This window comes from Primulina eburnea, chromosome 14 (assembly GCF_022965805.1).
Source record: "Primulina eburnea isolate SZY01 chromosome 14, ASM2296580v1, whole genome shotgun sequence".
Lineage (NCBI taxonomy): Eukaryota > Viridiplantae > Streptophyta > Magnoliopsida > Lamiales > Gesneriaceae > Primulina > Primulina eburnea.
The window spans coordinates 3,240,111-3,251,656 of record NC_133114.1 but is presented as its reverse complement, the minus strand read 5'-3'; the positions used below and the strand labels follow the sequence as shown (position 1 = coordinate 3,251,656).

The 11,546-nt window shown below is 35.4% G+C and overlaps 2 protein-coding genes across 2 annotated transcripts; both read right to left on the bottom strand.

Moving 5' to 3' along the window:
- Positions 1 to 3,401: 3,401 nt before the first annotated feature.
- Positions 3,402 to 5,799, bottom strand: LOC140812741 (stress enhanced protein 1, chloroplastic-like). The gene is made up of 4 exons (XM_073171100.1): positions 5,649 to 5,799; positions 5,478 to 5,567; positions 4,561 to 4,739; positions 3,402 to 3,646 (listed from the first exon to the last, which is right to left on the bottom strand). Exons 1-4 carry the CDS (start codon positions 5,701 to 5,703, stop codon positions 3,542 to 3,544), a joined length of 429 nt encoding a protein of 142 aa, XP_073027201.1. The 5' UTR covers positions 5,704 to 5,799; the 3' UTR covers positions 3,402 to 3,541.
- Positions 5,800 to 7,875: 2,076 nt separating this feature from the next.
- On the bottom strand, positions 7,876 to 11,122 carry LOC140812426 (D-3-phosphoglycerate dehydrogenase 3, chloroplastic-like). The gene is made up of 5 exons (XM_073170686.1): positions 10,497 to 11,122; positions 9,648 to 10,024; positions 9,156 to 9,266; positions 8,972 to 9,067; positions 7,876 to 8,675 (listed from the first exon to the last, which is right to left on the bottom strand). The coding sequence occupies exons 1-5, from the start codon at positions 11,041 to 11,043 to the stop codon at positions 8,004 to 8,006; spliced, it is 1,803 nt and encodes a 600-aa protein (XP_073026787.1). The 5' UTR covers positions 11,044 to 11,122; the 3' UTR covers positions 7,876 to 8,003.
- Between the last annotated feature and the right edge of the window lie 424 nt (positions 11,123 to 11,546).

The window sequence follows — 11,546 nt, the reverse complement described above, 5'->3', positions numbered from 1 at the left end:
ATGAAGTAAGTGTCATGATAACTGTGTCAGCATATGTATATCAGAATATATATAATACCGATATGGTTGCTCTGTTTGTAAACCATAATAATTTAATTTTCAATTATTTTTATATATTTTCAATGCATAACATAACCATCCTAAAAGGAATAAACAATTTTCTTTTTATTTGTTACATTGTACTATGTTCATATTTTGAAAGATTATGTTAGGATGAAATGCTGATCACAAGAACAAAAATTATAGCTGGTAATCAATGTACAATTTTATTTATATATATATATATGTGACAACGTAGAGTGCACTTAATTAAGTGTTAATAGATCGAGTTATTAGGCCCGTGAGTATATGAAATATGTGTTAATATATTGGTATTGTGTCACATCCATTAGAGATCAGTCTTACTTTGTTTCTTACCGTCGGCTATGTCTCCATCAGAGACAATATTACCTATTAAGGTTTTGTGTCACTCTTTTACGGTCCACTTAACCAACCAGATCAAGTGGCACGACGTTAGCAGCTTGATGCACGAGAACTTCCTAAGAAGTCGCATATCATAGTGCTACTCTCACTCGTGTACACTTAACTCAATATTGACCCCAAGAAATATATAAATACGCTTCTTGAGATACTTGAATTCATAACCTCCCTCTGATACTAAATGTTATGATCAAGCGCTTACAACTAGACCAAAAACTATACATAACTTTATATTTTTATATTTCTATCAACGCAGAATGCAATCTACTTGAGTGCTAATGGGTCGTGCTGTCAGACCCATCAGTCTAGGGAGACATGTTTCTATCTATTGGTGATGTCTCACATCCCTTAGTGATTTTTTCAACCGTTGGTCATGTTCTCACGAGAGAATAAGTATTATCCTTTAGAATCTGAAGTCACTCTTTTACAGTCCACTTAACCAACAAAATAAAATAACGTAATGTTAACAGCTTGACGCATGAGAAATTTTCACGAGATCATTTATTATCATTATTACTCTGTCATTCATACATGTTTAACCAAAAAAATCGGAACTTAATATTTGAAAATTCGATCCCGCGTTTTAGTATTCACTATTTAATAATTGTTCTCCAAAGTCCGAAAGGCTGAAACTTGCACGAACCTATTTATTTCCCCAGCCAGAGAACAACCTCATTCGCTATTTTTAATTCCAATATTTTAAAGTTATTTCCAAACTTAAAATCTATTTTAGTGCATATATTACATTAAAGTAATTCAATTTTTTCACCAAATACAACATTTGTTTTTACTCATTTACTTCAAATGTCACACTAAAGGAATATTAGTAGAATATTTTTTAAATTTACTTACATTATTTCTTATCATTTATTTAATATCTATTTGATATCATTTACACGATATTAGTATTATATAATTAATAAATGCAATTATAATAACATTTAAAATTTTATTTTAATTATCATATATTTATTAAATTATATATCATATGAATTGATCCATTATTTAATGTTTAAAGAATTAGACATATACTTACCAACTTAATTATATAATCACAGATAAGTTTATGTTTTTGCATGTTGTATTAGGAGTTATAATATTGCATTTATTAATGCACTAATTAATTTTTTGCTAATTAAATATTTTTAAAATCATTATAAAATTAACTTCAATATATATTACATATTTATAAATTGGATTAGATTATTCTTTATCAAATTAAACTATTTTTTAAACTATTTGTTAAAATTTAAAAATAAGTAAAAAATTTCAAAATTTTATATAATTGCAATGCCAAATTTTGGTGCAATTGCAAGGACCATTGGAGTAGCGATGCTGTACTAGAATTTAACTCCATTGAAACTGGCCTAATATAAGATCCTTTGATTTAGTTCCAAATTTGCCTTCAATCCCCCCAAAATATAAATAATTATTAAAGTTTTTCTTTTAATTTTTTTTTGTCCAAATCATAATTTCCTTCATTTTCGCGGCTCCTTGTGTTATATTTCTTCAGTTCTTTATCATTTCCCAACTTATTGTCTTATTACAACCTCAAACCTGAATTTAAAACTTTTGTAAAACAATATATATCATGAACAACAACTATCAAAAAATATCCAGACATTTCCCTATTCAACTTTAAAAAGAAGAGTACCATTTTCAGGTGGACCCGTCTCCCCTTCTACTCAATTTAAGGGTAAATTAAAAGTTCGATGAACCTCCAAGGTTGGTCAAGTGTAATCACCAATTTAATTTTTAAAAATGTTTATTTTTAAGTCATTGGGAATTGACATATACGACTATTCCTTGAGTTATCTTTTGGATTTAATTTAAACTTAAATCTAAATATAATATAAGAACACAACCCATGTTATATGTTTTATGGACACTTCTCGTTCTAATTATTTTTTTCTAGGAACTATGAGGTATAGTTTGGTACATGGGATAAGAGAGGGATTGATAAACAATCCTCCTTATCCCATGTTTGGTACATTTTTAAAAAGCTCATGATAATATCATGGGCCCTTGATAAATAATTTTTTAGAAGGATAAGATATCCCTTCATTTAGGTGTGATAATTTTTATTTAAGGATAAAATACACTACAAATGACTTAATTGCCCTCAATTTATAAATGATTTTTATAAATCTATACTAGTTGGTAGAAATTAAAATCAAATAATTATTTTTATTATATTATATAATATGATAATTATATAAATGAATTCGAGATAATTATATAAATAATTTTTATAAATCTTAATAAAATTATTAGTATCATCCGAATAACATTAAAAATTGATATTTGAATTGACTCACAAAATCAAGGGCTCAATTATCATATTATATAATATATAAAATTAGGTAAAAATAAATAAAATATGCAAGCACTATCGGCGTATGAACAAATAAAAAATATAAACTCAAACAACAACTTTGAAATGATAAAAATTATTATGATAAGGTTAATTTTGTCATTATAATCTAATATATAAATTTAATCACTCTTATTAAAATCATACCAAACATTAAATATAATATCCTACATCTTATTTATCCTTAACTTATCTTTACATTATATATCACATGCTTATCCTATCATATGTGCCAAACTATACCTAAGTGTTAAATTTCTCACATCGATTAAATATTGGAAATTTTTGTTGTTGAATTAAATTTTAAGTCTCAATCATGATTCATAACGGAACATTTCTTACATATATGAAGAAACAATATCCTTCGGATTTGAATCACATGGATAATTTTATCATGTCATAGTAAACGTTTTGGTGGTGTTTTATATAAACATATAGTCTATAATAAAAACATTAACTGACTATTTCAAACTAAATGCAGTTTTTTTTCTAAAAAAATATTTCAAATTTCACTTTGAAATATAATCTGCCCGAACATGCGCACAAATGCCATATAAAAGTGGGAAACAAATATGACAGACTTTACATATTCAGTAGGCAAGTACATGGTAAATTATACATGGACAAAAAATAGTAACTCGACAGAAAAAGATTTGAAAATGGAAGTGGGGAGAGAAATGTAACTGATCAATTGTTGGATGCAGATTGGAAGATGAAGACTGCGAGTAGAACTCCCACCAGTGCTGTAACTGTCAATGCTGCTATGGGCAATGGTGTTATCAGCCCAACATTCTGAAAATAGGAAGAGTCAATATTTCACTATAATTCGCCACTCGGGGAGCGGGACCAAACTTCAATCCATCATAAAAAGTTTCCCACCATTTCTTTGATTATGGAAGAGGTGGACATGGTTTTATAAAACTACACAACGGACTCTTGCAGCAATTTTAGTCTATTATTGCGAAATGAATAAGGACAACTAGTAGTTTCTAGCAGAGTCCGTATCTAAAGTTTTTTTGGCATGCCCAAGTGACCTAGATTGTGATACATAATACCAGCAAAAGTTCCTAATTTCCACAAAAGCCTCTCCCGGATTAGGCTTCCTAAGATTGGGGAGGATAATGAGACATCAACGGCGCAAGGCGCAGAATCATGCGTTGCATGTGCCTGAACAAAAGCTTGTTGTGGTGTGTAAATACCCGAACAAAATGCCAACTCTTCCTTTTCCTTTGGTCTTTTCAAATACCCTCCTCAACTATGGTTTCTTTTTACTTTATGCTATACTGATGATTAAAGCCAAATGATATTATTAGTATTTCCCTTCTTTTAGGGTAAGGAACAAATTAAAGTCACTTAGAACATAATGAAAAGTGAATCTCATATCATGAACTTGAAAGACCATGTGCATCCTCCCGTCCAACTAGGTATATCATGAGAAATGCCTTACATTCAGCATATATGATGCTACTCGTACCAAAATTACAGATCACATAACCAGGGCAGACCCGAGATATGGAAGAGGGGATGGCACATGAATTTTTTATTGAAAAAATTCCATAAAAAATTTAAGGATGGTCGAAGTGTGCCAATAGCCCCGCTACCTGCTGTGCCCGAGAATAACTAAGAGGAATTGGAAAATTCGAACTCCAGCAATTGTCAATAGAAGATTCAAAATCTCAACAAAAGCATTTGTACAGATGGAATACCTCTAGGAGTCCTTTGCCTGTCGCGATTTCGATGGTAATAGCTGCAGTAAAGCCTACCATTGCCAGTCTCCCAATCCATATATCTAAACCATTCCCCTCCTTGGTGTTCTGCTCACATCTAATGGAAACAAATTTTGAATTTTGTGCTGTAAATCTCTGGTAAAATGGTTTCTGAATCACTGGAAAAGAAAATAAACATTAGCAAGATTACACTCAAATTCCTTGAACCAAGTCCATCTTCACCAGGGCCTAAGCAGGAGCTAGTGGTGGTAGCCACTGCCAGATTTTTGTCTTGAGTTTTCTAAAACTATCACAATCTCTTATGATAATACTTGAACTGAAGCACATGACAATAGCCCTATTAAGCTAAAAATTTAGCTACGTGTTCATGAGAGAACACCAGACCGAAAAACAAAAAATAAAAGAAATTAAAAATAGTCTAATTTTTTCTAAAAAACTTCCACTGTGACCTATGGCAACAAAAAAAACCGAACCACCCACCCAGCGGCAAAGATTTTTTTCGAGTTCTTCATCACTCCTTGCGATTTCTCGCTCCACGACCAACAGTTCAATTTCCAAGTTCACGATTAACCTCAAAAGGAACATTGTTTGACATTTTATGCCAAAACTTTTCCAAAACCATTACTTTATATCTCCACAAAACAAATACATAAAATTAAAGAGCCACGCAATACATCATAGCGGTCCTATTCGAAAATTCAGTTCCATCCCATTTAAGATTGGCATTTGAAATAACCAAAAAAAATAAAAATAAGGTACCAAAACGATACACTGAACCGAGCAGCGAGAGAATGATAAGCAGAATCGTTGCCGCTTCTCCTCAACAAACACAAATACGAATTGCGAAAGTTACAGCAAGCATACATTACAATCAAAACTTGTTGAATACATCTTACAGAGAGGACAGCCAGTAGCAAATACGGTTCCGAATTTGCACGGGACACGAGCAAAGGCAAGAGTTTGTGCTGGAGTTATCCCACCGCCATCTGCCAAATGCGAGTAACCAGGGACAGTAAGAATGGTAGGTAGTATAAGAAGCATCGAAAACTATAAGCTATTAAATCTACCGCGAATTGAAGCGTAGCTGCGGAGAGGAGAAGAAATCTGCGTAGCTGCCGCCATCTCACTGTAAGCCTCCCAATGGCTATCAGGATTTGGGAATTTATTTGAGAGGCCAAGCAGGGAAGGGAAATGTCGACACGTGTCATATCTATGTGCTGACTTCAAAATGTTGTCTAATTCCAAAGAATTTACTTTACTTTATCACAGCGAGGACGACGCACACGTGTTACGCATACGTGTTGTATATTACTTAATAAAATATATTATAATTGATTTGCTCACGTTTGTAGACATAGTTTTGTTAATATCGAAATAACCGACCGGATCGAAAAATTCTGCTTAAATGGCTCAGTTTATCAGTTCTTCGGCCATTATGATTTCAAAATTAAAGAAATTCGGTTTTTCGATTCGGTTTATGGTTTTGATCCTCAAAAACCGAAATAATCGAACTGACCATATTATGTTTAAATATTAGGTTTTTTGTATAATGCGCATTAATCATGTGACAACTCCAATATTGACTATTGACTAATCATCTCGTTTGGGAGTTAGGGTTGAACTTAGTCATTACTCATCAGTGTACGTTTATACCTCTATCAACCGTTTTCTTTCCTTCTTCATCTGAATTCACGCAACTCCATTATCTGCTTGAAATTTCAATCTTCATAGCTCATGGTACTTCAATAACTTATCATTTTGTTTTTCTTCTGGATGATTCTTAACCATAATTTTATTTTATTGGGTTGTTCTCTTCCAAGTTCACGGTTCTGTTTCTTAGATTGTTAAGTCATAAGTTTATTGTAATCATATATATTCTACTCATCTACTGTCATTGTTTCTTTTATATATATTGCATTCATCAAACATCAAGCGATGTATAATTTTATTTCTTAACAAAATATTATAAAACTGTATATAAACGATCATATAAACCGAACTGTATTACAAAAAAATCGGACGAACCGTAATAAAATGTTTAGGTTTTGGACCAGATATATTCAAAACCGAAAACTGAAAAATCGAACCGTTAGAGAGAAAAACTAGAATGAACCGACTGATTTACGAGTTATTTATTTATTAATTCGAAAATTTGAAAGATAAATCCATGGAAATTAGGGTTAATTTTGTAATTTGAAGGTACATGGTTATGTGTCTTGATTTTGTTCAGTTGAAGTAGATATTTATCGAAGCTTGAAAAAAGAGCTTTGGTTAAAATGATGATGGAGTTCAGTTATGAAAGGGATTCTTCTGAAACGGAAAGCGCATTTGAAAAACCGTGCTTAAGGCACCAACTAATTATTTTTTCTTGGTAATTCAAGATTTAGACAAGTGGGAGACCAAATTGGGAGGGAGGCTCAAGCAAAACCGAATATTCTATTAAAAAAATAAGTTCAAGATTCTGAATTCTGGCAGCTCGTAGCATTTTGTGCTGGTACAGACAGGTGGATCCATATTAGTCATCGGATCTTCTGCTGCTGCTGCTGCTGCTGCTGCATTTATGGGGATGGAGAATGTCCAATTCTTTTGGTACCTGCGAAATGTATATTTTGCAAGACATGTATTATCTACGAGACTAAATGAATTTTTCATACCTTAAACTGAGCCACTCTATTTTTTCTTTTACTCAGGTAAGTGGCTTTGCTTTTGCTGGTTATGCGGCTGGTATTGCTGCGTATTTGGCTGTTCACCATCTCCCCGTATCCCTTCAGACTACTCTTGCTCATGTCCCATTCCTTTCTGGTTCATAAGTAGGAACTATTGTTTGTCATTGGCTTCTTGGTAACATTTAGCCACTGTATCTTAATAATGCTTTTGTGATTAGGAAGTTGCAAAAGATATTGTAATTTCTTATTACCAGTGAAATATGAAGTAACAAAGTTAATGGCCAACTGTTTTGAATGAATCAGAACGTGATGTCTGACCTGATTTATAGTATAAAACAATGTTGTCGTCCTAACTTTTAGTTAAGTGCCATTTCATTTTCTGAACTAAATATCTCTTACGTTTAATTTTCACTGAAGGCAGTTACAAGGACGTATTGATCCTGCACTGAATTATGCGCAGAATCAATTGATAATGCCACTGAAACTAGCGTATGGTTCAAAAGATAGGCTATTCATGCCAGCAATAAGTGATGAGTGGGGATAGATAGGAAAAGTTCGAACCACTAAAAGGGCGAATTGTTTTAAATAAAGATTGCATGCGGTTTGCTTTTTGCAGATATATGGAAGCTTGAAAGCAGAAAAAAGGATACAAGGAATACTTGCAAAATTTGTTAATAGACTGGATTGGAAGTTGATTTTTCCTTGTGGTATATTTAACAAAAATTGAGTGCTATACAACAAAAGAATAATGAATCTCTACAACTTAAGGTAAACAAATTCCTCAACAGCTGAGATTTCTCCAATCCTTCTCAATGACTGTCTGCTTGGTTCCTCGTCGACTCCAATAGCCATTATAGCTTGCTTCCTAGGAGCTATCCTTCCAACACTCATAAAGTTCACATTCACGTTCTCCTCGCCCAGAATGCTACCAACTTTTCCTATCATTCCAGGCTGATCAACTTGCCGGCAGAGTATGATACTGCCTTCTAAGCTGACATCTACACCAAAAGATCCTACTTTTGTCAAGTGTGGGATTCCATCTTTAACCCGACCTTCGACATTGATTTCGCCAAAATCAGATATTGCACTGGCAAATCTTGATTCCACGCTGAAGATTTGAACTTGGATTGAATCAAGTGGGCTTTCTGGTGAACCATCAAGTATAATACGTTCTTCAACTATGTGTAGTCCTCTTTGTTTAGCATTGAAATCAGCATTCACCAGATTCACAAAAACGCTTGAGATAGGCTCAATCAGACCCTTGATTATCATGGCACGAAGCACGCGTGTGTCGAGATCATCTGGGGCCCTAGCGGAAGCATATGTGATTTTTACATTGGTTACGCCACTACCACCTGCCACTAACTGGACAGCAAGGCGACCGAGTTTTTCTGAAAGAGTAACATAAGGCTTCAGCTCTGAGAGAACCTGCAATCAAAAAATTTATGTAGATAGAAACTTCGACAGTTTACAAAGGCAATCCTGTTTTCCACAGTAAGAGTTTTACTCTCTCTCTCTGTCTCTCTCACTTCATTAAAAACTAGCGACAAGTCGATGTCATAAAATCTGCATCAATGGCCAAAATACCTTTCCTTGTACAACAAAATAATAACAAAGCATGACAAGCACCATAAATTAGGATCACAGCTCAATCAGATAGTGGCTGTGTCCCTTTGGAAAAACAAAGGACTAAATTTTGTAATAACCGTGTTTAATAAGAGTACCTGTGCAGAAACCATGGGAGCATTGACAGCAGTTGCAGCAAGCTCCCCGTTCAAGGCTCCTAAAACAGCTTCAGCTATTTCAATGGCCACTCCTTCCTATATTTAATTTAAACAGGAAGAGTTATGAAAAACTAAAATTGGGGAGATTCAGAAATCAAGAAAGATCAAGCAGCATTGTGCAAACCTGAGCTTCCATTGTACTGGCACCAAGATGTGGACTAGCAGTTACATTCTCATGCTGTACCAACTTGCTGCCCCTGGGCGGCGGCTCTTCCGTAAAGACATCAAGTGCTGCCTGCAACGACACTTTTGAGAAAATTTTTATTTAAGATAACCTCTTATGAGCTTGAACTTTTAAGAAAAATAGTTTCTAATATGACATTAGATCACGAGTTCGAAACCAGCAGACACAATCCCCATCATATTTCATTTAAGTGGTCTTAAGTGATTATTTTAGGGCTCTTGTTGCCGAACATCCAAACACATGTAGGAGCACGCCTTGAATATTAATTTGCACATATATTTCCCAATCGTAAACTAAGATGTGAGTGTATTGTAAAGTATAAATATTAATACTCCGGGCCACTTTCCATGACTTCAAGCTTTTCAGAAAAGTGACTTCTAACAATAATTACCACATCATTTATCATTTGTTATTCGAAGATGAAGCAAGAACCTGGGCTACAATGCCGGCATCCAGGGCTCTAACTAATGCTTCTTCATCAATCACTGCCCCTCGTGCAATGTTGACAATCCGGACTCCTTTTTTCATCATAGCAAAAGTTTCATCATTTAAAATTTTGGCAGTGGAAGCTGTCAGTGGCATGTGAAGTGAGATAAAGTCGGCTGACATAATAGCTTCTTCGAAGCTCACAAGTTGTACACCTATGGCCCGTGCACGGTCAGCAGGGGCATATGGATCATGTGCGATGACATGCATTCCAAGTCCCTTAGCACGCCTGGAAACTTCAGACCCCACCTTCCCGAACCCCATTACCGCAAGTGTCTTTCCCACAAGAGACACACCAACATATTTACTTCTCTCCCATTTCCCTGGATCGGTCACAAAATGAAATATTAAGAAAATTCCAATTTCCAAGACAGAGTCAAAAACTAACAAACATGCTTAAGCATTGGACACAAAAAATATTTACAGGAATGCTGGAAACAGAAGCTATATTGACTGGTACAATGCAGAGTCAGATGGGTTGGATGGATACACCATAATGGAATTGGCAGAATGAAACTGATTAACCTTGATGCCAAAATGAAATATGCCTAAAGGATTTGGGAACGGCGATGATATGTATTCATGAAAATGTAATTCTTATGTGAAATTAGCTTCTTCTGTTTTTATAACCATTATGTTTGAAGTTTGTCTATGACAGCATCTACCTTACTCCAATCACTTGAAACAAAAAAATTCTATATGATCAACGATTTTAAGAAATGCTTCCAAATCAAACACGGGTATGGTGCATTCACATAATTTGATGACTGTGCAAAAATTACGTCGAATACAAACCAGCTTTGATCGATGCGTCCGCTTGAGCAATATTCCTGGCCATGGCTGTTAGGAGAGCAATCCCATGCTCCGCTGCGGCCACTGTGTTAGCCGTTGGCGCGTTCACCACTAAACACCCATGCTCAGTCGCGGCTGCCAGATCCACATTATCGATTCCAACTCCAGCTCTTCCAACAACCTTCAGCCTCCCGGCGGAGGCTTCGAATACCTCACGGCTCACCCTGGTGCCACTCCTCACAATCAGCGCGTCACATAGCGAAATCTTGGTGCAAAGCTCCTCGAGGCTGAGGTTGTACGAGCAGTCCACGTTGGAGAATTCTTTGAGCAGCTTCAACCCCGCGTCGCCGAGCTTATCAGCAACGAGAATCGTCGGTTTCGCGTCCATGGAGAGAACAGAGAACCGGCGAGGTTGATGGTGGCGACGGCGGCGGGAGAAGGAAAACGAGTTGATGAGGAAAGTGGAGGAGAGGGCCCGATGGCCTAGCCATGAGACGACGATGGACTGCGGCGGAAGTTTAATGTTCGTTAACGAAGGTGAAGCCGCCATTTTAAAATAACAACAATACCGGTCTTACGGTGGTATGTGCTAACTTGCACCTGGAGGTGCGGAGTGCAGGATAAAAGGAGTGGAAAAGGTGCGATTTTATAGCTGGAAACTGGGGGTGTACGAGATTGGATTTGCCTTGGTGGGGTCGGGAGGCAAAATAACAATTTTTTTAGTAATTTATAATGATTTTACTCAAGGACAAATTGCTTAAAACTCACTATATTTCAGTGTTGTATTTTCTCATTTTTACTCAAGTTAACGGTTAATTCGATGCTGGCGTTAGGGCTGTGCCCTAACTCAGTCGGACGCTGACATGTGGCACTTTTATTTAAAAAAAAATTGAAAATCTGCTTTGAAAAATAGAAGAGACTATGACCATGGTTAATCTTTCCACCTTTTTCTACTTCTACTGTGGTTTGATATTCCAATTAAACGTCAGGGTGGAGAGGTACACGATCACCGTCACCATCACGAGCCACCACGACGATCGCCGTTGTCACCAC